This window comes from Chionomys nivalis, chromosome 7 (genome assembly GCF_950005125.1).
Source record: "Chionomys nivalis chromosome 7, mChiNiv1.1, whole genome shotgun sequence".
Taxonomy (NCBI): domain Eukaryota; kingdom Metazoa; phylum Chordata; class Mammalia; order Rodentia; family Cricetidae; genus Chionomys; species Chionomys nivalis.
This window is the reverse complement of record NC_080092.1, coordinates 12,467,172-12,494,000: the sequence shown is the minus strand read 5'-3', so window position 1 is coordinate 12,494,000 and position 26,829 is coordinate 12,467,172. Positions and strand designations below refer to the sequence as shown.

At 51.2% G+C, this 26,829-nt stretch overlaps 2 protein-coding genes across 4 annotated transcripts; one reads left to right on the top strand and one right to left on the bottom strand.

Annotated features, from left to right (window-relative positions):
• Window positions 1-1,192: 1,192 nt before the first annotated feature.
• Znf598 (zinc finger protein 598, E3 ubiquitin ligase) lies at window positions 1,193-13,919 on the bottom strand. 3 transcript variants are annotated; one of them, XM_057775866.1, is made up of 12 exons: window positions 13,650-13,919; window positions 6,482-6,594; window positions 5,971-6,100; window positions 5,521-5,732; window positions 5,141-5,358; window positions 4,506-4,623; window positions 3,960-4,147; window positions 3,770-3,854; window positions 2,898-3,661; window positions 2,427-2,586; window positions 2,165-2,312; window positions 1,193-2,086 (listed from the first exon to the last, which is right to left on the bottom strand). In XM_057775866.1, the coding sequence occupies exons 1-12, from the start codon at window positions 13,863-13,865 to the stop codon at window positions 1,733-1,735; spliced, it is 2,706 nt and encodes a 901-aa protein (XP_057631849.1). In that variant the 5' UTR covers window positions 13,866-13,919; the 3' UTR covers window positions 1,193-1,732. The 3 variants fall into 3 exon arrangements, with proteins under 3 accessions (XP_057631849.1, XP_057631850.1, XP_057631851.1); XM_057775867.1 differs by having other exon boundaries at window positions 4,515-4,623; XM_057775868.1 differs by lacking the exon at window positions 13,650-13,919 and having other exon boundaries at window positions 5,971-6,096; window positions 6,482-6,577.
• On the top strand, window positions 13,864-24,293 carry Npw (neuropeptide W). Its single transcript, XM_057776964.1, has 3 exons — window positions 13,864-13,980; window positions 23,125-23,603; window positions 24,086-24,293. Exons 1-3 carry the CDS (start codon window positions 13,864-13,866, stop codon window positions 24,195-24,197), a joined length of 708 nt encoding a protein of 235 aa, XP_057632947.1. The 3' UTR covers window positions 24,198-24,293.
• The last annotated feature ends 2,536 nt before the right edge of the window (window positions 24,294-26,829 follow it).

Here is a 26,829-nt window from a genome sequence, read left to right as displayed (position 1 = left end):
CCAGGCGGCTCCTTCCATTGGGTGACTATCAGTTCTGTTTTAGATCTTTTAGATGTTAGGGTGCTATTCAGACCTGGCTCATGTGAACATCCCAATGTCCAGTCTGATACAGGATTGGTGGTAAAGTGTGGAGGGTATATGGGTACCTGGGACATGAGCTTTGACCTCATTACTTTCTGGGGTCATTTTCCTAAATCTCTGACTTTATTTGATCTCTGTAGTACTTTCTAGTTCCCTGGGGCTCTTTCCTTAGTCCTGTTAAGAAAGCTAGACCAACAGAGGCAGGCAGATCTCAGAGAGTTTGACACCAGCATGGTCTACAAAGCAAGCTCTAAGACAATCAGGATTATGTAAAGATCCTGTTTCAAGAAAGAAAACAAAAGAAAAACTCAAAAAACTTTTATGTATGTGTGTGCATAAACATTAGAAACCACCTTGTAGGAGCTGTCTCTCCTACTGGGTAGGTTCTAGGAGATCAAACTCAGGTTGCTAAGTTTGGCAGCAAGCACCTTTACCCACTGAAACATTTTGCTGGCCCCGCACATCCCCTTATTTATTTACTTACTTGCTTATTTATTTAACAAGTTTTACTCATTCGTTTTATTCACTCATTTATTCATTTATCGAGGCAGAGTTTTTCTATATAGCACTGTTATCCTGGAACTCACTCTATAGACCAGGCTGGCCTTGAACTCAGAGATCACCTGCCCTTGTCTCCCATGTGGTGGGATTAAAGGTATGTGCCACCACCTCCCAGCTATGTAACCCTATTTTTTTTGTTTTTTTTGTTTTTGTGTGTTTTTCGAGACAGGGTTTCTCTGTGGTTTTGGAGCCTGTCCTGGAACTAGCTCTTGTAGACCAGGCTGGTCTTGAACTCACAGAGATCCGCCTGCCTCTGCCTCCCGAGTGCTGGAATTAAAGGCGTGCGCCACCACCGCCCGGCGTAACCCTATTTTTGAAAGGCACTTTCATCGATAATCAATTGTTAGGTCATGCACGGCCAGGTTTGTTCTGGGAAATCTGGGCAGTGCCTTAGCTCCATGTGGGACCCAGGGCTGCCAACCTCTTCCTGTGAACAAACCCCTGCTGCCAAGCCACTCCTCTAGGCCTCCTTGCACCCCAGCATACATAGTGCATGTATCCAGGCTTCCTGATACACTCAGAGGCAGAGATACTCAGGACACCACCTATGTGCAGTACTGTAAAATAAATTTATTTGAAGATAAACTGTCTTTTATAAAATGTCAGAGGCAATTTGAGATCTTAGTTTAACTTGTCTCATAAAAAGATTGAACTTCAAGTAGCACAATTTTGTGTGTGGTTTTAATCTGGAACATTCTCTCTGAAACAACCAATTGTCTACACAGCACACTGACTCTGACTCCAGCACCAGTACACCCGAAGCTGTCAGCTGTGGGCTCGACTCAGGAGGGCTCTTCAGGCCACTGAGACATCTAGCTATGACCACAGGTTCAGGTCCCGACATCCTAGTCCTTCCCTCCCCTGGCACATTCCAAAATCCCAATACAAACCAAGATTGGCTCTCTTCCAAGCAGGGGACAGAACTTAAGTGATGGTGCACAGGGTAGACCTTCCCTGATGCCCTCCTGGCAGGCCTGGATAACCAGGAGGCCTGAGCCTCAGCCTTCCCAGGGCCCAGCCTAGCTGCCTGGCAGCTGGGAGGAGGGAGGAAGCGCTAGGGTGTGATAGCTCTTGCCCTCACCAGCAGGAGCTACGTAATGATCCTGGCAATGGCTTGAAGGGAGGGGAAGTCATCGTCCCGGGCAGCGTGCAGTGCCTGGTGGCTGCTGATGTCACCGTGTGCCAGTACCTGCTGGCAGGTGGGGCACACGCAGCAGTCCAGGCCCAGCTGTTGGGTGCTGGTCTGCCACACATTCTTCTTGTTCTTCTTAGACTTGGAGCTGGGAGGCTTCTCACGACTGCAGAAGTCAGTGTGTGCGGACAGCAGCTCCTGTTGTTTGGCTATGTCTGGTAGGAGCGCCAGTAGCTCACTGAAGATCTTCTGGAAGTTCTCCCCAAGCAGGTCTCGGCAGCTTTTGTAGTACTGTGCCGCAGAGATCATCCCCTGCCACCCAGAGAGCCACAGCCAGTCATTTTCACCCTGGGCAAAGACAGGCCAACCTCCCAACTGCTCTCACCTCACCTGTCTGAACTCCCCTGAATGGCTCTTAAACTTGCTGAAGCAGGCCTCACTCTGCAGAAAGTCCTTGATGGACTGGATGAGCTGTAGGTTCCTCTCCCGGAAGTTCTCAGGAACTAAGTAGGCTCGTGGCGTGGGTGTTAGCCGGGGTCTGAGGTCAGATGAGGAGGCTTGAGCATTTAGGGTGACTTAGGTTGCACCCTCCCATGAGTACCCAGTGACCAGTGGCAGAAGGTCAGAAGGTCAGGGAGCCCACCCCACTTACGCTTTCATGGTGGTGGTGGTGGGACTGGGAACACAGGCTGAGTGGGAACTGGGCAGGAAACTGGAGAAGCCAGGGGGTGGCTTGCTGACGGGAGGCACCAGGCCTGGTGGGAGCGGGGGTGGAGACGGTGTACTCTTCAAGAGCGCCACGGTGTTAAAGCCTGCAGGGTGACAAGAACCTCAACCTGGTCCCAACTGGTCCAGTTTTTCTGAGTGCCCAGCCCTGTAGCAGGTTCAGGACCAGAACCCTATGTGGGGGACTCACCACTGTAGGGAACTCCCTGCCCTACAAAGCACTAAGAAGTAGTTAGCTGTGGCAGCTCAGGGTGGCTCCTGCATCCAGAGTAGACACAGCAGCACGCAAGTTTCCTCTATGGGAGAACTGGGAGTCCACCACACATTCCCACCGTGGGTTGACCTCCTACCTAACCCTAGGACGCTAGCACTTCTCCGAAACCCGAGGAACACATACCTGGGGGAGGAGGCATCCTGGGTGGACAAGGGCCTCCAAGTGCTGGGAAGTCCTCCTGTGGTATGGGGCAGGGGAGGGGACCCAGAGGCCTCGGAAGCCCTGGAGGCTCCTTCGGGGTGCTCCGGGCCAGGGCTGGCCCCTCCGAATGTCCATTGACAATGGTTACTGGCACTTCAGCTTTGCTTAGAGAGGAGTCAGGGGCCTGCTCAGCCCCAGAGGGCTTTGGGATGTGATCAGGGGGCAGCAGTGGGGACGACGCAGCTCCAGTCTTCTCAGAGCCCACCTTCTTCTTCTTGCCAACCTTGGTAGAACTCTGGTTGGCAGTTGGCGCCAGCAAAGAAGAGACAGCCACTGTGGTGGGCACACTCCGAAGCTCCTGCACAGTGAGGCCACCACCCTCCTCCTCATCCACTGGGGCTGGGCCACCCTTCCGGCCACCCCTGCTCCCCTTCCCTGCCTTCCGGGGAGGCTGGCTGCCACCAACTACAGCCTGGGCCCCTGGTGTAGGTGGGTTCCCTTTCTTGCTGCAGCTGCTGTTCCAAGCTGAGATGAGGCTAGAGGGGGCACTGCTGGGCTTGGGTGCCGAGGAAACCAAGGCAGGGAAGTCCTCTTCCTGGAAGGTGTTTTTGCCCCTGGAAGGACCAGGATAAGCCAGTGCCAGGCCCACAGAGCCTGGGGTAACCGCTGTGCAGCAGGAGGAAGTGGAGGCACAGAGACTGGGGAAGTCTTCATCCTTGAGCTTGGGGTTAGGTGGTGGGAGGGTGCTGGATCCAGGGAAGGGAGAACTGGTCAGTGGTTCATCAGCGGGACTTGGTCAAATCTGTCCTGTCTATCATAGACACCACACCCTCCTTCCCAATTCCCAAACATACTTTGAGGGGGCAGCCACTGGTCCTGGGCCTGTGGTTGGGAAGGCTTCTTGGCTTACAGGACCGTTTGTTGAGGCTTCCTTGGAGCCTACAGACATGAAATGAGTTCAGAGAAGTCTGAGAACAGGCTTGGGGAAGATGAGATGTTGACTAGGAGCTGGCAGCTTTTCCTGCCCAGGCGGGCTGCTGTTACCTGTGCCTTCACCCTGAGTCCGAGGCAGGCGCCGGGAGCCACGGGGCTCCTCAGACCCCCTGGCTGCTGCATCCTCTTTCTTGGGCCTGCTACCCTCTTCCCGGTCCTCAGCCCTGTGAGTGTCCTCTTGCTGTTGAGCAGCCACGGAGGCCCGGATAGCAGCTGCCACTTCTCGGTCTTCTTCTTCCCTAGGACGGAGCAGGGGTGGGGGAAGACATCAGACTGAGCAAGACCCAAAGGCATAGCCTCAGACAGGCAGTGTCTGGGCTCAATCCCTGCTGTAGCCTGGGCACATCGTTGCTTTGCAGGTACTTCTGACACAACTGCACCCTGCTTCTGAGTGCCATTCCTCCCCCCTTTATCTAGCAATAGATAAAGAAGAAAGAACATTCTACTTGCTGAGCAGACATTGTTGCCACCCTCAGGACCCCAGGAACTCTGGCTGGAGCCCACTGACCTCATGCCTATTCCCAGCTTGACTGCTGGCAGCTGCCACCATGTGGAGGTGGTGCCAGGAGAATGTCAGTGGTATGCAAATCCTCCCACCTCTTGTACCTCCAGCTTCCCCGGCGGTTCTGCTGGGCTCCACGCCCGCTGGCCCGGCCAGCTCGGCCCTGGCGGTTGTACCTGTCCACCTCCTCGTAGTCCTCACCACTGACGACTCCTGTGGTCAGTACATAGCTTGTCATTGTCCCAGATTAACAGAGCAGCAGGACCAAAAAACTGCTGTCCAGACCATACTGATGGCCATGCTCCTGTCTGGATGGCAGAGGCTTCCCCACCCCCAAAACTTATTATCTGCAACGATAGGCCAGACACTGCAGAATCCAAACCCGCCATGACCTTTAGAAACTGGTGCCCAGTTAGTGCAAGGACAGGCCTAGTCCCTACCTTAGGAGATGGGAAATACAGAGTGGGCCTCAGTGATAGTCTCCTGAGGCAGAGAAGTAGCCTAGGGATTCCAGAGCCAAAGATGCAAAACACAGGAGAGGAGTATAAGTGGACAGGAAAGGAACGAATTCTCACTAGGTTTAGGTGCTCAGACAGGCTGAGTGGGTGCCTCCAGTGTGTCTCAGTTGAGCAGGGGTCTAACTGAGACCTGGATCTGAGGTCTGGAAAGCAAGGACTCACAGAAGGCCCCAGCAACTAAGCCTAGCTGAGCCTATAGGCACTTAGCTCACCCTCATTCCGGCGTGAGTGCCGTGGTGCAAAGCTAAATTGAAGGTCAATCTGCCGGTTCTGGCGTGCCTCAGCCCGGCTGCGGCTGTGGCAAGCTGTTTTATGAGCCTTGAGGTCTATCTCAGTGCGGAAGGCATGGGTGAACTGTTCAGTGCTGCAGCGGCCCTCCTCACACAGAAAGTGCTTCTCCCGGAAGTGTTCACGCAGGTATGCATAATCACTGTCAGACAGAGTCAGCAGAAGCCAGATCATCTACTGCACAACGGGTAACTCCCAGAAAAGTCCTAGGAGCATCACCACTACCTTCCCTGCAGCATCCCAGGTCCTGCCCACCTATAGGACTTCCAGGCTCCACCCCCTGAAGCAGCCCTGGCTCACCCACCTATAGTAATCCTGGGCCCCATCAGAGTCACAGAAATGGCAGAAGTAGTGGTCACGGCGCAAGTGCTTGAGCAGCTCATCATTGTCCAGGTAACGCTCATCACAGAACTTACAGAGTGGATGTCCCCGATGGGATGTATCATCAGGGTCACCCTGCATGCGGTGACGAGCCAGGTCCTTGCGTGAGTACCACTTGCGCTCATAGGTGAAGATCTGCAGAGAACACAAGGCTAGACACAGGGTTGGGGCTCCCAAGCCTCACAGTGGAGCATCATGGACAATGAGAGGACCCTGATAGTATCAGCTCTGCCCTAGAGCCAACTGAAAGCTGGAGGATCCTTGCAGCCACCAGGGGCCCCTTCTTGCCCATTCATAAGCAATGTAAGGCTCTGTAGGGGCCTGGGAGTTTCTGGGGATTCCCCAGGGCAGCCCCCTCATCCTTAGGGCACACCTTGAGGTGCTTGAGACACAACTTGCAGCAGAAGAGCTCATGTTGCTTCCGCATGTGCTGCTCCAAGTCTCCGAAGAGGCCAAAGGATGGCAGGTGGGGGCACCGTGGGCATTCATGCTGCAACAGCTGCCTGGGGAGACAACAGAGTCACCCACCGTGCTGGGCGCTAAGTGTTACTGTCCAGAACAGAGCCGCATGCCAGGCCCCCACCCAGGGAGACAATGACTGTGCTCACAGGACATAGGATCCAAGTCTGTGGTTCTAGCTAGCCTTTTTTGGAGTTTTGGGGACCCTAAATTAAATATCTGTTTGCATACACTTGTGTCCCTCAAAAGGCTAAAACAGCTAACACCCCCCCCCCATTTCTACTGCCACCGTGGTGGAGAGCAAGGAGCTCCTTGTCTTGCAAGATGGGCCTGAGGTCACTAGCACCAAGTACTCCCCATTCCTGATTCTGAGGGGTCATACAGATGCAAGGTAGCTGCCACCCCTCCAGCTGAGGACCCCTCACCTGTACAATGCAAACACCTTTCCATCTGCAAAATAGATGTCATATTTCTTCTCGTGCTGGAGCTGGTGGATGGGGATCATGGCAAAGGCAGGAAGCTTCTTCCCAAAGACCACCTGGAGAGATAGAGTGGCGAGCAGGAACTGGATGGGATGGCCAAGGACCAAGCAGAGACAGAAGAGGAGCCCTCAGAGTAGTAAGTGGGCAGCAGCCACTGGTTCCACAGATAGCCTAGGCTCCTCTCACTGGAAGCAGCATACAAGAACTAGAGAACAGATGTGATATCCAGGCTCTCCACCAGGAGGCAGCCATGCTTCCTGTAGGCCTGGTATCTGCCCTAAAGGCCCGGAGGAGAGCAGAGTACTGAACTTCCACTGGGTGGCGTGGGGTTGGAGGGCATGCACCCTAGAGAGCAGCTACGGAAACAGCAGAAGTTATGTGGGAGCTGTCAGCTGACCAACACCTGGCTACCCTGTCCATGATGCCACAGCAGAAAAGGGCTCTCACAAGACGGGCACCTGGACCTGACCACTCCTGTCAGAGTCCCATGCTTCTGCTTGTGTAGGCTGCCTAAGTCCAGGCATGAGCCACAAACATACTGCAGCCACTGGAGAAGGGGCCTAGCGGGTACACAGAGTGCCTGGGAGAGGGACACTAAAGCCTTCCCCTGCATGCCCCCTCCCCCAACTGACTCCAAGGCTCCATCTCCTCCATGAAGCTCCTCCACGTGGTGACTTACATTGCCAACCACAGGGACCCTTGTTATCACACCTCTCTGACTCAAGGCCTTGCCAGGTGCCTCTCTGCCATGGCCCCCATCTGGCACTGGTCACAGGTTTCAGCTCAGCCTTTTCAGTACATCCCTGCTGGGAAAGGTCACACCAAGGTCACCTGTTACGGCTAGGCTTAGCCCAGGAGGGGATTTTGAGCCAAAATATACAAGAGTTCAGGCAGCTGAGGAGTGACGGGCAGTGGCTCCACCCACACATAGGGCCCCAAGCAGCAAAACGTCTGGTTCTCTGGAGGAGCTGGGGGAGAGGCCAGCTCCACTTTGTCATGATATACTTGGAAATGGCACACAGACAAGAATCTATCCCTTGTCAGGAGTCAAAGGAACCTCCATGATCTAGCCACACCCAGTTAGGGATGGGAACAAGTCAGCAGAGGCCTAACAAACCTCACTGTCATAGCTGGTAAGGCTGGATACAAGTAGGCAGTACTTGGATGCAGCTATACCCTCAACATCATCTTTAGTTTTTTTTTTTTTAGACAGGGTTTTATAGAAACCAGGTTTGCCAGAAACATGCTGTGCTGCCATAGTTGGCTCTGAATTCCCAGACTCTCCCTGCCTCCACCTACCAAGTACTAGGATTATAGGAGTGTATCACGTACCTGGTTTAAGACCATCTAGACTTTTATTTATTTAGACAGTATCTTAATAAGTAGTTCTGACTGACCCATTTAAAAAAAAAAAAAAAAAAGCTGGGTGGTGGTGGCACCCACCTTTAATCCCAGTGCTTAGAAGGCAAGGACAAATGAATCTCTTGAGTTTGAGAGGCTAGCGTGGTCTACAAAGCAAGTTCCAGGGCAGCCAGGGCTATAACACAGAGAAACCCTGTCTTGAAAAAATAAACAAAAACCAATACTGCCTCAGCTTTCAAAGTTTCCAAATTTAGCCGGGCTGTGGTGGCGCACGCCTTTAATCCCAGCACTTGGGAGGCAGAGGTAGGCGGATCTCTGTGAGTTCGAGACCAGCCTGGTCTACAAGAGCTAGTTCCAGGACAGGCTCCAAAGCCACAGAGAAACCCTATCTCGAAAAACCAAAAAAAAAAAAAAAAAAAAAGTTTCCAAATTTACAGGCATGAGCTACAATACCACGTTACAGATGATGCTTAAATGGCAGTCACAGCTGTGCCCTCCTAAAGGCAAACCAATGAAGGCTCACAGTGGGGATTCCTTACATGGCTGTGCTGCCCCCTCCATAATGCAGCTTTCCTGTCCCCTGGAAGCATTTGGGAGGCAGAGGCAGGTGGATCTCTGTGAGTTCGAGGCTAGCCTGGTCTACAGAGTGAGATCAAGGATGGTCAGGGCTACAGAGAAACCCTGTCTCAAAAACAAACAAATAAGAAGAGCTCAGGACCATGAACCATGCAGAGTGCTGGTAGGAACAGCTAGAAAGCTCCTCAACACAAGCAAACGCACCAGGCACAGCCACACCCCCACTTAGCTCCTCCAAGACGGGCAGAAGAGCAGTCTGAGGAAACTCCCTGAAGCTGCCAAAAAGCATCCAAGCCCAACAGACGTAGCGGAGGATCAACTTCCTTCCCTAAAGGAAGCAGCGCCAGGGACGCCCCCGACATTGCTACCAGCTCCGGGGACCTCTCTCAGCTGTGCACTTGGATCTACTCTGCGTGGCATCTCAGGCTATCATGGAAGAGGTTGATCTACCTTGGGGCTATGGGCACAGCCCCTTGAACACCTCTGTTGGGCAGCTAGCGCCAAGACATGCTGAGCAGAGCACTTCATGTGTGCTAGCCACCTCTCGTCTTGTGCGTTCATGCCCTACACATGCTGGCTTGTTGCTCAGCCACAGTACATCTCCGTGAACAGCCTGAGGTGCCCAGAGGAGAGGCAGGGAGATAGCACACATCCTGTAATGAGTACGACCAGAAGCCAGACAGAGTTCTTATGAAGGGCCTGGCTGGCAACCAGAGGACTGGGATGAGGGTGCAAGGGAACCAGAGATCTGCTTTACCTTGTGCCACCGAGGCTAAGAACCAAGAAACATGATTATCAACTGCAGGCAGAAGTGATGTCAAGGGACCACTGAGCCAAGTCTGTATGGGGAATGGGGTGTGGATCTGCCAAGCAGAAACAGAGGGCCATCAAGGCCCAGGCATACCAGTTTGGTGGAGGTAAATCTAATCTACATACACCTGGGTCAGGCTGAGAGGTAGGGGAGGAGACAGGGCTGACTCAAGAAGGGAACGGAAGTACAGGAAAAGGCCTAGGAAGAGGTTCATGGGCAGGGTAGGCCAAAGGCTGGGTGTGTTGGGTCTGATGCCAGCAGGCCTGGAGCTCTAGGCGAACAAAACCTGTCCTTTTCCAGGCAGAGAGACCAAAACTGTTCATCTAGACTGCCTCGGTGGGTGACAGAAGAACAGGGCATCCTGGGGCATCCCCAGCAGCAAGACCTTCCCTTCCTGTAGACATCCCTGTGAGGCTAGGCAGGGGCAAAGGAGACAAAAACAAGGTGTTAGGGAGAGAAGAGTCCTAGGAAAAGGGTCACGATCTGAGGAGAAAGCTTAGGCCAGGTCAAGTCTGGGTGTGAGGCTAGGTTACTCTGGGGAGCCCTGGGCTAGGCAGCATAGGGTCCAGAGGTCAGGCAAGGATGCTTCTGAATCAGCCATGTGGGATTGGCAGCCCAGTTCCAGGGGAGACTGAGGGGGTGGGAAGCTTGCTCAGGTAGTGGCTGCCAGAGGACCTTGCTCCTCCTAACTTCCAGCATGCTAGGTGTGTGTTAGGTAAAGAGAAGATAAAGCCGGGCGGTGGTGGCACACGCCTTTAATCCCAGCACTTGGGAGGCAGAGGTAGGTAGATCTCTGTGAGTTTGAGGTCAGCCTGGTCTACAGAGTGAGTTCCAGGACATACAAAGAAACCCTGTCTGGAAACCCATCCCCGAAAAAAGACAGGTGAGACATCATGCATCAAGAGTGTGCAATGGGGGGGGGGGGTAATGGGATGGGCGGGACTGGACTGGAAAGATGGTTCAGTGGTTAAGAGAGTTTGCTTCTCTTCCAGAGAACTTGGGTTCAGTTCATGGCACCCACATAGAGGCTTACAACCATCTGTAACTCCAGTTCCAGAGGATTCAACATCTTCTTCTGGAATAACATGCACACATACACATAAAAGAAAAATAAATCTTTTAATTAAAAAATTATTTTATGTGTATATTTGCCTGCATGTATGTTTGTGCACCACGTTCATGTGTGGTGCTCACAGACGACAGAAATGGATGTTAGATCTCCTGGTGGGAGTCCAACTGGGGACAGAAGCAGAGATAACTTTTGGAAAGACCAGGATCACCAGGCATAATGGAACAGACGTTTAATCTCAGCACTCAGGAGGCAGAGACAGATGGATCTTTATGAGTTCCAGGCCAGCCTGTGTATACAGTGAGACTGTCCAAAGAAAGGAAGGGAGAGTGGGAGGGATCACAGATGGCAGACAACGCATCCACAACAAAAAAATACCCATGAGTCATCAGGTACGGCCTGCTGACCTGGGCCTTGCAGCAATCCTGGGAAGGCCTTCAACATTCCCCTCCCACCCACCCCCACCCCCGCTTGTGGGCGGGGTGTGGTCTGTCCAGAGATGTGACAAGCAACAGGGTAGAGAAAATGGCTCTGGAGAGATGTGTCCAGAGGAACACAGAAGCTCCCAAGGGCTTAATCACCAGGGTGTGCTGGTCTCTCTCCCCAGTGCTAAAGACTGAGCACAAGGCTCTCCACCACTCAGCGTTGGATCAGTTTTGTCCACCACCTCCACAGCCTCACACCAGATGTCAGGCTACCTAAGCTGCTGTGCTGAAGTCAGGACGGCCCTGGTTCTTCACCAGACGCAGCTTCAAAGTTGTGCACTGTCTCTCTGCTATACTTGGACGCTACTCCAAAGTCTGTACAAAGATGATCAAGGTAGACAGAATCACCCAACAAAGGAAGCTGGCTAGTTCCACATGACTTTTTCGAGACAGGGTTTCTCTGTGTCGCTCTGGCTGGCCTCAAACTTGGAGGTCCGCCTGTTTCTGCCTCTCAAGTGCAGGAATTAACGGCTCCATACAACATCTTACACACATCCCTCCTAATTTTCATTTAGTCACATTAAGGGAAGCCAAGGGCAGGGTTCAGGAACTAAGGGTCACTGTGAGATTCTGGGTAGGAACACAAGTCATACTCAAGGTAATGCAGAACTCAGGAACAAGGAAGCTACAAGGTTACAAGTGAAGAAGCCGTAGGATGAATGAAGAGACTGAGTTGGACAGTATCACCTCACCCAACTCCCCAACAACTCTTGCTGCCCAGCATGGTAGTGCAAACCCACGAGGAAGCCCAGGCTTGGCCAAGCAAGCCACGCCCCAGCCAGGGCAAGCTGACAGCTCACATCAACAGCCCCTGCCACAGAGCTTAGAGGGTGTGGGGCCCACAAGGAATGAGGGAGGGCAGACACTGGCTATAGCTGACACATGTATGTGTTCACTAACTTCCTGAGTGAAATCCAAAGCCGGGCTAGGATTACATATGTAAAGACCCCCGAAACGTCTTCCTTCCTAGAAGGAAGCTAAAGGCGGGCTGGAAAACCCCAGTGTTTTGACTTTCCCATCAGTATATGATGCATGGCTGGCCAGCAAAGCAAGGACCTCTGGGTAGGTCACCAGCCAAAGGCTTCCTGGAATATTTCTGAACCTCAGATCTCACCCAGAAAGATAAGGTTCCTTCCACCACATTACAGACCGAGTTCTTCCAGTTGCTCTTCCCCATCTGACGTAGGCAGATGCTTAGGGAATGCTCCAGGGTTTCAGCTGACTCCTTTAACATAAATATTAACAAAGAAAAGCCAGGCATAGTGGCACACATTCTTGATCCCAGCACTCAGGAGGCAGAGGCAGGTGGATCTCTGAGTTCAAGGCTAACCTGGCCTACAAAGGTGAGTTCCAGGATAGCCAGAGCTACGTAGTGAGATCCTGTCTTGAAACAAAACAGAAAAACATGTGGGACATGGTGGTGCACGACCAGCACTCAGGAGGCAGACATAGGTAAATCTCTGGTTTAGAGGCCAAACATGGCCAATATAACAAGTTCCAGGCCAGCCAGGACTACATAGTGAGACCCTGTCTGAAAAAGAGCCAGGGCAGAACTCAAATCAAAAAAATTTTTTTTTTTTTTTTGGTTTTTCAAGACAGGGTTTCTCTGTGGTTTTGGAGCCTGTCCTGGAACTAGCTCTTGTAGACCAGGCTGGTCTCGAACTCACAGAGATCCGTCTGCTTCTGCCTCCCGAGTGCTGGGATTAAAGGCGTGCGCCACCACCGCCCGGCTTCAAATAAAAAATTTGAAGGCAGAAACTGAAGTAGAAGTTGGGTAGTGGTAGCACATGCCTTAAATCCCAGAACTAGGGAGGCAGAGGCAGGTCAATCTCTAATTTGAGGTCAGCCTGGTCTACAGAGCGAGTTCTAGAACAGTCAAAGCTATACAAAGAAATCCTGTCTCAAGAAACCAGAGAGAGAGAGAGAGAGAGAGAGAGAGAGAGAGAGAGAGAGAGAGAGAGAATATTCTTAGCATTATTGCTATCCCTGCATTACTTCTAAGAACAGGAAAGCGAGATGCCCTGGCAGATGCCACTAGCCAAAGCCTTCCATGAACCAACCAAGGTAATTTCACAATGCTGGAAGTAAACAGATCTCTAAAGGCAGCAAACCAAAGGAGTCCAGCTGGACACTGCTCACCAACAGCTGGCATTGCTGGAGTGTGGGGGAACACTCCATAGGCCCTCTGACACCTTCAGGGGTTTCCAAGTCGTAGACAATAAGAAGCATCTCCTTCCCTCCACTTAGGAAGGAACCCCCAAAACTAGAACTAGTAAGAAGGAGGAAAACTTCCTAACATTGTGGACTGCCAAGCACCTGGGAATCAAGTTCTGGCATCACCCCCACTCTACAAATGGAAACGCCGTCTCAGAAGCTAAGGGTCACCGGTGGGGCCCAGAAGCCCGACTACTCTGGAAATGTCCAGTTTAATCCTTTTTTACAGAACAGTCAGCTTCCAGGATAGACAGTCCCTGGAGGTTCCTTCCCCCTGGCTGTCTCCTCTACCTTAGTGACGATTCCGAAGACATGAACACTCACAGACCAAGAGAGCTCTCGACCTGACCCTGCCCTTCCCGCGGAGGGTCACAGACTTCGAGTTCCCACAGGCATCGCTCCTCCTCCCCCGGCCCAGACGCCCGTGGCTTCCCCAATCCCAGGAGGCCCGGCAATCGCATGCCGCTCGGACCGACCACCGGGCCTCCGGCGGCAGCTGGCGCGGCCAGGCCGCGGCCGAACACCGAACGGGCAAAGCATCAGAAGCCCGCCCTCTCCGCTCCGCTCCCCGTCGCGTGCCCCGCTGGCGCGCACCTGGCGCAGCTCCTCGCGGCACACGGCGCAGTAACGCTGCTCGCACAGCACCCGCATCTTGGTAGAGCACCGGTAGCACACCGGGTGATCGCAGCGGCCCAGCGCCGTAGCCTCCAGGTCGCCGCAGCACAGCACGCAGCTCCCGCCGCCCCGCTCAGGCGCTGCCACCGCCTCCAGAGCCGCGCGCCGCCCCTCGGCGCCAGCCGCCGCCGCCATGGCCGGGCTCCGGCCCCCTCCCGGCCGGCGCGGCACGGCGCGGCCTGGCTCCCGACAGACCCGCCCCTTCCGTCGACGTCACTGCCCCTCCAGGCAACCACCCCGCCTGGCGGAAGTACGCACTGCGACTTCCTCCCGGGCTTGGTAAGGTGTAGAGCAGGATATGCTCCGGCATTCTATCCTGTGACTCCTAGAATCTTCCTGGTCATTTCGACGCGGGGGTCTCTTCTCTTTCTCCCGGCCCTAGTTCTAGAGACGCCGAAGGAAGCTCAGGGAATCCTGTATTTCCGATAAACTACGAACAGAAGCTAAGTATCACACAAACACTGATGGGACGTACTTGGACGTGTTATATTCGTATCTGATATTCAAATTTAACTGGAGACTTACTATGCATGAGGCTCTGGGTTCCATTCCTAGCACAAACACACACACACACGCTATATATAGCTAGTAATGAATAGATCCAACAACCTTTTCAGGACCCTACTTTCTATAGCCTGGAACATAAGCTTCTGACAATGCTCTAACAAGCTGCAAATCCTTACCAGGAAAGATGTCATCCAGCACCCAGTCCTGCTAGAGAAGGGACCTCGTGTTCTTTTGGTGTAGGACACACCCAGCCTGGCATAGTACCTGGAACAGGGAAGCACCAAGAGCTTCATGAATGGCTAGTGGTGAACGTTAGGCTTCAAGTCTCTGCAACTGGTGTGAGGTCTCTCTGATGAAATAAAATGGGTGCAAATCTGTGCCCTTCTAGAAAGAGGCAGCTTGTTGTAGCATTTTGTGTATGGGAGGTGGTGTGTGTGTGTGTGTGTGTGTGTTTGCCCATAGCTAGAATCAGAGATATGGTGCTGGGCGGTGGTGGCGCACGCCTTTAATCCCAGCACTCGGGAGGCAGAGGCGGGTGGATCTCCATGAGTTCAAGGCCAGCCTGGTCAACAAGAGCTACTTCCAGAACAGCAAAGACCTTGTCTTGAAAAATTAAAAAAACAAACAAACAAACAAAAAAAAAAAAAAGAGCTGTGGACTGGAAACCCCAATTCTGGTATTTATGTACTTGAGCTTGGTCGGTCTACTGAAGCCTATAACTTCCTCATTTGTAAAACTGGATCACTGTTACAATTTTAAAAATGGCGAGAAAGAGAAATATACCATGAGACAGAGCTCAGGTGAAGGGGTTTTTTATTGGGGGAAGGGAATTGGAAAGGGAAGGGAGGAGACCAGCCTCTGGGGACAGGAGTGGCAGAAGAAGAGAGAGAGGCAAAGAGAGACAGACAGACTGCCAGGCGGGAGGTGGGCAAGGCCCACCTTTTATAAGGGAACATAGTGAATGTGCGCAGGAGGTGCTCTCAGTGTCTGCAGGTGAGACTTCTCCTGTCAGGACCCTAAGAGCAGGCCAGTACAGATGCCTGAACACTAATAGTCACCATACCAATTAAGTAAAGTGAACCGGGCTACATACAATTTCCATCTTCAGACAAATGATGGGGATTTATCTCCTCTTGAACAACTAGACAGATGTTAAGTATTGTTAAAATCTATTGAAATGAAGCCTGTCCATGGTGGTGCATGCCTTTAATCCCAGCACTCCAGAGGCAGGGGCAGGCAGATCTCTATGAGTTAGAGGCCAGCCTGCTCTATAGAGTTCCAGGACAGCCAAGGCTACACAGAGAAACCATGTCTCAAAAAACAAAAATCTGTTAAAATGATTGGGTGGCACACACTTTTAATCCCAGCACTCATAGGCAGAGGCAGGCGGATCTCTGAGTTTGAGATCAGCCTGGTCTACATAAAAAGTTCCAGTGCAGCCAATGCTACATGGTGAGACACTGTCAAAAAAAGAAAGAAAGAGCCAGGCGGTGGTGGCGCACGCCTTTAATCCCAGCACTCGGGAGGCAGAGGCAGGCGGATCTCTGTGAGTTCGAGACCAGCCTGGTCTACAAGAGCTAGTTCCAGGACAGGCTCCAAAACCACAGAGAAACTCTGTCTCGAAAAAACCAAAAAAGAAAGAAAGGAAGAAAGAAAGAAAGAAAGAGAGAGAGAGGGAGGGAGGGAGGGAGAGGAGGGGGGAATGGAGGGGGGGAGGGAAAGAAAATCAGCCTGGCGGTGGTGGTGCACACCTTTAATCCCAGCACTCTGGAGGCAGAGGCAGATGGATCTCTATGAGTTCGAGGCCAGCCTGGTCTACAAGAGCTTGTTCCGGGACAGGCTCCAAAGTTACAAAGAAACCCTGTCTAAAAAAAAAAAAATCTGTTAAAATGGGGGGCTGTTCTTGTAGAGGTCATAAGTTCGATTCCCAGCACCCACATGAAGGCTCACAACTATCTGTAACTTCAATTCCAGGGGATTTACTATCCTCTTCTGGTTTCCTGCTCTCTAAGGGCACCAGACACACATGTGGTGCACAGGCATGAATGAAGACAAAACATCCATCCATGTAAAATAAAAATAAATTCATTTTATTTATTTTTTTATTTTATTTTTTTCCGAGACAGAATTTCTCTGTGAAGCCCTGACTGTCCTGGAACTCACTCTGTAGACCAGGCTGGCCTCAAATTCAGAGATCTGCCTGCCTCTGCCTCCTAAGACTTGCGCCACTACTGACTGATTATAAAAATAAATTTTAAAAGATGAAAAAATTCTGTTAAAATAACAATTGAATGTTAATGGGAAGCTCTTTAGATTCTGATAATAAGTATTATGTTGTTCCTATTTCTTTTTTTTTTTCTTTTCTCTTTCTTTTCTTTTTTTTGATTTTCGAGACAGGGTTTCTCCGTAGCTTTTGGTTCCTGTCCTGGAACTAGCTAGCTCTTGTAGACCAGGCTGGCCTCGAACTCACAGAGATCCTCCTGCCTCTGCCTCCTGAGTGCTGGGATGAAAGGCGTGCCCACCACCGCCCGGCTGTTGTTCCTATTTCTGAAAATAAGTGAAGACTGAAGGGTGGGACAATGTGACTCCTTAATTGGCAGCTTTTGATACTTCCAACAAAGGGACTGGTAGTAAAACATCCAATCACACTACCCACCTGCCACCATTTTGAACCTTAGACCTCCCTTGAGAAGACAATGCAACGTCAAAGTTGGTTATCCCTCCTCCCAAAAGCACAACCTCAAGCAAGCCCCAGATTTTTTTTTTTAAAAATCACAAACCACCGGGCGGTGGTAGCGCACGCCTTTAATCCCAGCACTTGGGAGGCAGAGGCAGGCGGATCTCTGTGAGTTCGAGACCAGCCTGGTCTACAAGAGCTAGTTCCAGGACAGGCTCCAAAACCACAGAGAAACCCTGTCTCGAACCCCCCCCCCAAAAAAAAAAATCACAAACCTTGAATTCTAGATGACCCTGTAATCATTGCAAGCCAGAATGGGGGAATTTCCCACAACAGTCCAGCAGGGGGACTACTGTGACTAAAGAGGCAAGGCTGTGATTGGTGCTAACATCGTTCTCTGGCGTGTAAACAGGCTGGCTGTCCCAGCTCTGTTGGTGGGTCATGGACGCTTTCCTTTGCTGCCCCTCCTGGTTTTGCCTCTAGATTCAGTAAAAGACTTCTCTACAGGGGTCTTTTCTTACCTACTTTTAGTAGGGCTGACTGAGTCGCTAGCACAAAGAAGCAGTAGATCGATAGCTGTGGCGTTGCGACAGTAGAACAGTCAGCGCGCGCAGGCCTCGATGGTCGTGCAGCCTGCTGTGTGACAGGTAAGACGGGAGCTACATGCAGATATTTAGCCTCACAGATTCATGAGGCGAGAATAAAAGACAAACGAATGTCAGGCAGTAGTGGCACATGCCTTTAATTCCAGCCCTTGGGAGGGAAGGTAGAGGCAGGCGGGTCTCTGAGTTGGAGGCTCTGGTTTACAGAGTGAGTTCCAAACCAAAATGAAAACCTAAAAACTACAGGGTAGCTCGATGGCTCAGTAGGCAACAGTGATTATCACATGGCTTAATGAGCTCGGTTTGGTCCACAGGTCCCATATAATGGAAGGAGAGACTAAACTATGCTGTCTGACCTCCAAGTGAGCACGATGACTCCAGCCCCACCCCTACTAAATAAATAAATGTTTTTTTTTTTTTTTTTTTTTTTACATTTTAACACTTGCATCCCAGAAAACAGCATTTAGTGGCTTGAAGACTGGGAATATGGTTTAATTGGTAAAAATGATGATTCAGTTCCTGGTACCACACACACTTGCAATCTCAAAACTTGGAAGATGGGGGGCTGGAGAGATGGCTCAGAGGTTAAGAGCATTGCCTGCTCTACCAAAGGTCCTGAGTTCAATTCCCAGCAACCACATGGTGGCTCACAACCATCTGTAATGGGGTCTGGTGCCCTCTTCTGCCCTGCAGGTATACACACAGGCAGAATATCGTATATATAATAAATAAATAAACATTTAAAAAAAAAACTTGGAAGATGGAGGCAGGAAGACCAGAACTTTGCGGTCACACTGGGCGTGCTGGCTCAGGCTTTTAATACTAGCTCTTGGGAAGCAGAGGCAGGTGTATCTCTGTAAGTCTAAGACCAGATTGGCCTATAATACAAATTCCAGGCTAGCCAAGGCTACACAGTGAGACCCTGTCTCAAAAAAAAAAAAAGAAAGAAAAGGAATTGATACAATCATTAGACATATGTTAGGTGTGTTATGTCTCTTCAGAAAGGCCACCATTAAAAACGGAACAGTTGTCCAGGCATGGTGGTGTGTGCCTATGATCCCAGTACTCAGGAGACCGAAACAGGAGGGTTACAGTGATTTTTAGCCCAACCTGAGCTCCATAGCAAAATCCTGTCTCAAAACAAAAACAAAGAAAGAAAAGCAAAAGATGGAAAGGCAAGAATTTGCCTCAGAGAGTCAAAATGCTAGCTAGCCACAGTGCTAGGTGTCATATGTCCCACAACCTGAGTTCAACCCCCAGGACCCACATGAAGACCCACATGAGTGGAAGAGCCGATTCTTGGCAAGTTGTCCTCTGCCCGCCACATACACGCTGTGGTGTATGTGTGTGCACGTTAAATACTTGCAACTAGATTTACAATCTGAAAAATTTAAAATCAATACTGGCTGAAAGAGATGGAAGCAGATTAGAAACCAAGCCTCTTGCTTTCTAATCGAATGGCATTTTGTTTCCTGATGAGCAACAAAATCTTTTGTTGCTAGGCCCTGGGCAGAAAGAGGGGGCAGGACACAGAGACCCCCTCTGTACCCTAATCTTCAGGAGAATCCTATGCCCTGCTCCTCTAACCCCACCTTGGGTTGCTTCTATCTGCCTTTGAACAGTTCAGCTTTTGTGCACCCCCTCCCTCTGGGTCCATGTCTTTTATCTTCCCCTTGTACCCTGACTTGTATCTTTTCCCTCCCTTGGACCACAGCTGCAGACTGAGGTGGCTGGCATTTAGGCTCCAGGAAGCAGCAGCACACTGAGTCAGGCATGTAAACTGCATTTTTGTGTCCATGACACAAGTGTGGAAGTCAGAGGACAGTTTGCAGGAGCTGGCTCCCTCCTTTCACCGTTGGGTCTCAGGAATTGAACTGGAGTCGGTAGAATTGGTGGCAATCACCTTACCTTCTGAGTTGTCTGTTTGGATCCTCCCTTCTTTCTTTGGAATTGAACTGAGGGACTCGCACGTGTTAAGAAGGGCTCTATCTCAGAACCATATAGTCAGCTCCTGCCCCTCCCCCCAGCCTTTCGTTTGTTTGCTTGCTTGTCTGCTTATTTTTCATGACAGGGTTTCTCTGTGTAGCCCTGGCTGTCCTGGAACTTGCTCTCTAGACCAAGCTGGCCTCGAACTCTCAGAGATCAGCCTGAGTGTTTGACTGCATGTATGCATGTGCAGCACGTGCGTACCTGGTGCCCATGGAGGCTAGAACAGGGTGCTGCGTTCCCTGGAAGCAGAGTTACAAATAGTTGTAAACTGCCAGCCATGCAGGTGCTGGGAACTAAACCTGGATCGTCTGCAAGATCAACAAATGCCCTTAACCACTGAGCCATCTCTCCAGCCTCCTACCCCTTTTTAAGTTTTTGATTGCAGACAAGGTCTTCCCCTAAGTTGTTCACACTGGCAACTTTCTATCTTTCTAATTCAGCCTGTCTAGTACTTGGGGGTCAATCTCAGGATGGACCACACAGTTGATATGGTCATAGGGAGCTGCATTTCCCAGGCTACCTCCAGGGGGCGCCCCACACTTTCCCTGCTCCATTGATTTTCCCTGAGGTCCCTGATTTGGAAGTGAGCAACAGCGCCTGGGGACCTTAATGGCCTGAGTCGTGCCTCGCCGCCGCCCACAGCACTCTCCAGGCCGCTCTCTCCAAGACTAGGGCTCCCATAGGAACACGTTGGTTGATGGGGGCGGCTTTCATTGACGCTTGTCTGGTCCCGAAGGTCCTCACGCCAAACAGCCCGCCCCCTCTGTATCCTCTGCCCACCTCATAGACGTGTTCACTTAAGCGTTCACTTTGACAGACCCGGAGCTGTTGAAGCAGCAACAGTAAAATCTCCCCTACAAGCGCCGAGTGCCTACTGGGTGTCAGATATGGCGCCAAGACCCTCACCTTGCAGATGTGTGTGTACTTTTTGTATTTGTTTGTTTAGATACGGGGTCTTACTAGCCTGAATTTGGCTGTGTGGGACATGGCCTGCCTCGGATAGAAATCAGGTCCTCACTATGTGACTCAGGCAGGCCTGGACCGCACCATCATCTTCCTGCCCCAGGTTCTCAAGTGTTTGGGTAGCAGAGATGTACTGTTCACACCTGGCATTATTTGTTTATAAATACAAGATGAAGTGGTCACCACCACCAGTCCTTTCATGTTTTTCTTTTTTCTTTCTTTCTCTTTCTTTCTTTCTTTCTTTCTTTCTTTCTTTCTTTCTTTCTTTTTTTTTTTTTTTGGTTTTTCAAGACAGGGTTTCTCTGTGGCTTTGGAGCCTGTCCTGGAACTAGCTAGCTCTTGTAGACCAGGCTGGTCTCGACCTCACAGAGATCTGCCTGTCTCTGCCTCCCGAGTGCTGGGATTAAAGGCGTGCGCCACCATCGCCCGGCTCTTTCTTTGTTTTTTGAGACAGGGTTTTTTTTTTTTTTCGAGTCAGGGTTTCTCTGTATAATAGCTCTGAATTTCCTGGAACTTCCTCTGTAGACCAGAATGGTCTTGGACTCGTGGAGATCCATCTGCCTCTGACTACAGAGTGCCTGGGTTAAGGTGTGCGCCACCACCGCCCAACAACCATTCCCTCATTTAAAAGGGGGAAACTAATCAGAGGCAGGCGAATCGCCGGATCATTGTGAGTTTGAGGCCAGTCTGGTCAACAAAGTGAGTTCCAGCACAGCCAGGGCTGTTACACAGAGAAACCCTGTCTCGAAAAACAAAACAAAACAAACAAACAAACAAAAAAAGGAAACTGACAGAGGAGACTGTGGCCTTCTCCACCCTCATAAGCCACCCAAATCCAGAGTCGAGTTCTCCAAGTGAGGGAGGCCTAGAGAACCTGCTAGGACCCCTGGGACCCTTCTGTCTCTGAAGTAGGTTCCTCCTTCACTCTCTTTTTAAAACTCAATCTTTAAAATTTTTATCATTTTGTATGTATGGGTGTTTGTATGTATATAGGGGTGTTTGTATGTATGTGTGGGTGTATGTATGTATGTATGGGTGGGTGGGTGTTTGCACATATGTATGTATGGGTGTTTGTATGTGTGTTTGTATGTATGTATGGGTGTTTTATGTATGTATATATGTATGGGTGTTTGTATGTATGTATGGTGTTTGTATGTATGTATATATGGTGTTTGTATGTATGTATGGGTGTTTGTCTTGAATGTGCGTCTCTGTGCTGCATTCATGCCTGGTGCTTGAAGAGACCAGAAGAAGCACTAGAGTTACTGACTGTTGTGAGCCACTATGTAGGTTCTGAGAATCACCTAGGTACTCCGGAAGAGCAGCCAGTTCACTTAACTGCTGAACCATCTCTCCAGCCTCCTTCCCCACTCCTTTTGTTTGGAGATCAAAATAAGGTATTTCAAGATGGGAATGGTGGCATACATCTGTAATATTAGCACCGGAGGTAGAAACAGGAGGATCAGTAGTTCAAAGTCATTTTAAGCTACATAGCACATTTGAGGCTAGCCTGGGCTACATGAGACCCTCTCAAGAAACCAAAAGTAGGGGCCTGGAGAGATGGCTCTGGGTCCGTGGTTAAGGTCTCAGATTGACTTCAAAATCTTTGTAACTCGGGGCTGGAGAGATGGCTCAGAGGTTACGAGCATTGCCTGCTCTACCAAAGGTCCTGAGTTCAATTCCCAGCAACCACATGGTGGCTCACAACCATCTGCAATGGGGTCTGGTGCCCTCTTCTGGCCTACAGAATATTGCATACATAATAAATAAATAAATATTAAAAAAAAATCTTTATAAGTCTTCTGCCTCTGGAGTGTTGGAATTATAGGCACAGGACACCATGCCTGTACAATGGCATATATATATATATACACACACACACCATATATAGGTATGTATATATATGTGTGTGTGTGTGTGTGTGTGTGTGTGTATACATGTAGTTTTTGTTTTTCAATAAAAGGTTCTCTGTACAACAGTATGACAGTCCTGGCTGTCACTTTGTAGCCCAGACTGGCCTCGAACTTACCGAGATCTGCCTGCTTCTGCCTCCCCAAGTGCTGGGATTAAAGGTATGTACCACCACCTCCCAGATTTATTTACTTTGTATACAGTGTTCTGCCCACATGTATGAGCACCAGAAGAGAGCACCAGATCTCATTACAGATGGTTGTGAGCCATCATGTAGTTGCTGGGAATTGAACTCAGAACCTTTCGAAGAGCAGCCAGTACTCTTAACCTCTGAGGCATATCTCCAGCCCCACAACGGCTATATTTTTAATGGGTGACCTTTCCGAAGAGGTATAGCGTACTTCAAGTTACTGTGCCCACCTCACTCCAGGGATATCTAACACTTATCGCACCTGCTCTTAAGCACACACACAATTTTAAAAAATACAAAAATAAAAGCTTAAAGGGTAAGCAGGGATATCCCAACCTGGAGCCTCAAGAGCGGTCCAGCTGGCGACCTACTCAGTGAGATGCTTCTAGTTGCCTGGGTTCCCTCTTCTCCCTCCCTCCCTCTCACTCTCCATCCCCCTCTCCCTTGGGTGAGCGTGGCAGGTGCCGCGGGGGCGAGCCGGGGCGTGGCCACTGAGAGACTGTAGTCGCACCGACTGACTAGTCTCCTCCAGCCTCCAGAGCTCCGACGTCCTAATTCCACTGCAGCTGGCCTACCCACCAAGGGGCCATAGACGTGAGCGCGCTGGCGCCGAACGGAGAAGTGCGGTGCCCCGGGCCGGGGGCTCCTGTGAACCGGTCCCTGCTGCCGCTGCTATTGCTTCTGCTCCTGCTGCCGCTGCCCGCCGGGGCCTGGTACAAGCACGTGGCGAGTCCTCGCTATCACACAGTGGGTCGCGCCTCGGGTCTGCTCATGGGGTTGCGCCGCTCGCCCTACCTGTGGCGCCGTGCCCTGGGTGGGGCCGTTGGACCGCTCTCCCCGGACTCTCTGGTCCCGGGGCGGGTCGCCGGCAGCGCTCCCCTCCTGCTTCCTTCACCGGTGCAGGAGGCACGACGCAGGAGCTGGCGGGCTGGCCCTCCCGTCTATGCGCCCCGGATTCCGCGGGACCTAGAGCGAGCCCGCCAACTGGAGCAGTCGCTGAGCCGCGGTTCCTGGATCTCAGAGGAGTCTGCTAGGTAAGCGGGAGAAGGGGGAGGCAGGGGTGGCAGCGGCCAAGGGAGTTTCCAGGGGTCTGTGACCATTAGTTCCTGCGTACTGGTTTTTTGTTTGTTTTGGGGTTTTTTTTGTTTGTTTTTTGCTTTGTAGCTCCTTCTGATCCTCCTACCAAAATGGTCGGATTACAGGTGTGCACCACCACACCGGTTTATGTGGTTCTAGGAATGGAACCTAGGACCTAAGCAAGCGCTCTGCTCAGAGCTTATCTCCAGCCCCTTGTTTGTTTTGTTTTGTTAGGGATTATTCTTCCCCATCCTCCTGGGTACTGATTTTGCAGGTGTGGCCACCACGCCCCCACACTCCCGTTATGTTAGAATTTCCCAGAGTCCTTTCCCTATCACCCTGAGGACAGAATGGCAGAATGGAGAGTTTTGCTCTTTTTTTCCAGAGTCCTGATCTGTTTTTTTTGTTTGTTTGTTTGTTTTTTGTTTTTTTTCCCTAGAGCCCTCGGAGAGAGGCTTCGCGCCCAGCCATGGTTCCTGCAGCACATCCTTATTGCCGACCGCGTCAGGCTCCAGGACCGGTCCAAGAATTTATGGCGCCCCCATGCCTGACCTGGGCTGGTGTAGTCATGGCTGTTTCCAGGGAGGGCAGCTTATAGCTTCAGCCAAGCCTCGTGGTCTGGTCTGGTCAATAAAACCAACCTGATTCCTGCGCCCCCGCCTGTGACCCTTTTTCTCCGTTGTGTACTTTGCGTCTAGCTTGAGGGTGCACATAGCCGCGCGCCCACGCCCTGGCAAATGTCAAGAACCCCCTCCCTGACCAGACCAGCTCATCAGTCAGTCCTTAGGGGCCCAGTTAGGCGGGGGGGGCGGGGGGGGGCAAGATGCTTCTGAGCCTTGGGTTGCTTCCTGCATAGTGATTCCTACCCTGATGCGAACTGATGCGTACATTAGTTCAGGGACCGGAATACGGTGACCCATCCTACAGACTCCCGCAATCCTCGGGGGTCCTGACTGTCCACTGACGCACATAGGAAGGAGAACCTAGTGAGTGGATCTCCAGGTGGCCCTCACGCTGCCCTCTGTCCAGACTGAAGAGATTTCACTACACCGTGAGCTTTCCTCTAGTCCAGGCAACCCACCAGGACCTTTGTCCTCTTCCTGGTATTAGTTTTAAGCCTGACTTTTCTCAACCCCCTCCCGTCCCCTCAGCACCTGGAGGTAAGCAGAAGGTGTCAGCTTCCTGTATAGTTACGCTTCCACTCTGGAGGGAAGCCCGCACTTCTCCTCCTCTGCATTTGCAGTCTTTGGTTCTGGTCCCACACAAATACACTTTGTCAAGCTGTGCATTGAGCCCCAGACTATAATCCTAGCCCTTTGCTGATTGCACTACCTGTGTGTGGTACACTTGCATACATGAAGGCAAAACACCCATTCATGTTTTTAACCTTTTAAAGGTGGGAAGCCCTGGCATCTAGGGGCCAAGTTGGGGAGAGGACATACCCAGTAGGTCAGAAGGAATGGCCAGAGTGGGCAGCAGGTGAGATCTACCTGCTCTTAGCCTCTGCTAAGTGACCAAGGGAAGACCTTGCAGCATGTTTTCAGGAGAGTTTTAAGAGCAGGTGACAGGGAGGTTTGAGGACCCACAGGTAATCCCAACACTCAGATCTCAGAAAAGACAGACTGAGGAAGTTTAAAGAGGCAGCAAAGGGTAAAGGGTCCCAGAGTGTGAAGCTGAAGGGAGCCCGAAGATGTGTGTGTGTGTGTGTGTGTGTGTCTGTGTGTGTGTCTGTGTGTGTGTGTCTGTGTGTGTGTGTCTCTGTGTGTGTGTGTTGTTCCAAGCTAGCCTGGAAATTACTATGTAACTCAGGCTGGTCTCGAACTCACAGAGATCCACCTGCCTCTGCCTCCTGAGTGCTGGGACTAAAAGTGTGCACCATCACACCTGACCCAGTTTTCTCCATTTTTGACTGTGATCCACCACAACTTTAACCTTCCAAACCATCTGTGACCTGACCTTGTCATCCCACAAGACTCCACGGGTTCCCCACTGCCCATGAGATAAGATCAATGCTCTCATACTCTATACTCAGCTGTCTTTGTTCCCTGCCGCCCTACCTCCTACGGAAGCTTGTAAGCTTGTAAGATCCATAAACAGATTCCAGAACAGTCTGGGCAGCCTCGGGTGTACACTACAAAAGACTCTTCAGGGCTTCAGGCTTCTTTGGGGGCTTCTCCAGCCCTGGGCCTCCCAAGCTTAGGCCAAAGCACACAAACCTGTTTCCTTGGGTCTGAGCAATGTTTACCCAGTACTTGCCAGTGCTGGTGCCAAGTAGTTAGCAAATGTTTTGTCACAAGGGCTGGGGCACTTGGCTAGGTGGCCTAGAGCTATCCTATTCTAGAGAAGTAGGTGCTAGGTCTAGGGGGAAGGGCAAAGGCCCGGCTTCTCCGCCATTACTCCCCAAGGCTCGCATTCCTATGCTTGGGAACTGTAACCAACCCCAGGGCCTCACAATTCCAACTCTGCAGAACTGGAATTGGTTTAAACCGAGGAAATGAGGTCTAAGATGGACTTTTGGGCTACCTCGCCCTCTACCCCAGCACCCCCCAACCCCGCCCCACCAGTCCGTTTCTCCCCGAAATGGCCCAATCACACTTATTTCCGCCAGGTGGCGCTATGCAACTGCTATTGGCGGTCCGTAGCCAGCGAAGGGAGCTAGACCTGGGCGGGGGAAGTGGGCGGGGCGAGGTCTCGGAATCCTTGAAGGTGGTCAGTTTCCTGTCCTTCCTTTCCACCCTTTGTCTTCCTGCCCTGTCTCATTTTCTCTGAGTTTCTGTTCTTTCTTTTTTCGTTATGCTGATCCCGTCTGCTCCAAAGAGAGGCGCCATGTAGTCTGAGGGAGAAGGTCCTAGCGAGACCTTGTGGATGCGTGCAGGGCCATTACTGCCCATTAGGGTATTAGCGCTTTCCCAGGACGTCCCAGCCTTTACCCAGTGTCAGGATAATGGCTCTACCCCTGGGACACCCAGCTTTGATTTTTTTCAAGAGGGTTGCATATACATTTTTAAATGTTTAGTGAAAAACTCTCTGTTCTATCAGGGGTTCAGGGCAGCCCCAGTCTGGGGTGGTCTTAGATGATCCAAAAGAGGGGAGACTGAAAGATCGGATATGCGAGCTCTTTGTCACACAGGTGATCCAGTTGGATAATAAGCTGTTGGAGAGGGAGAGGCCGAGTGGGCGACG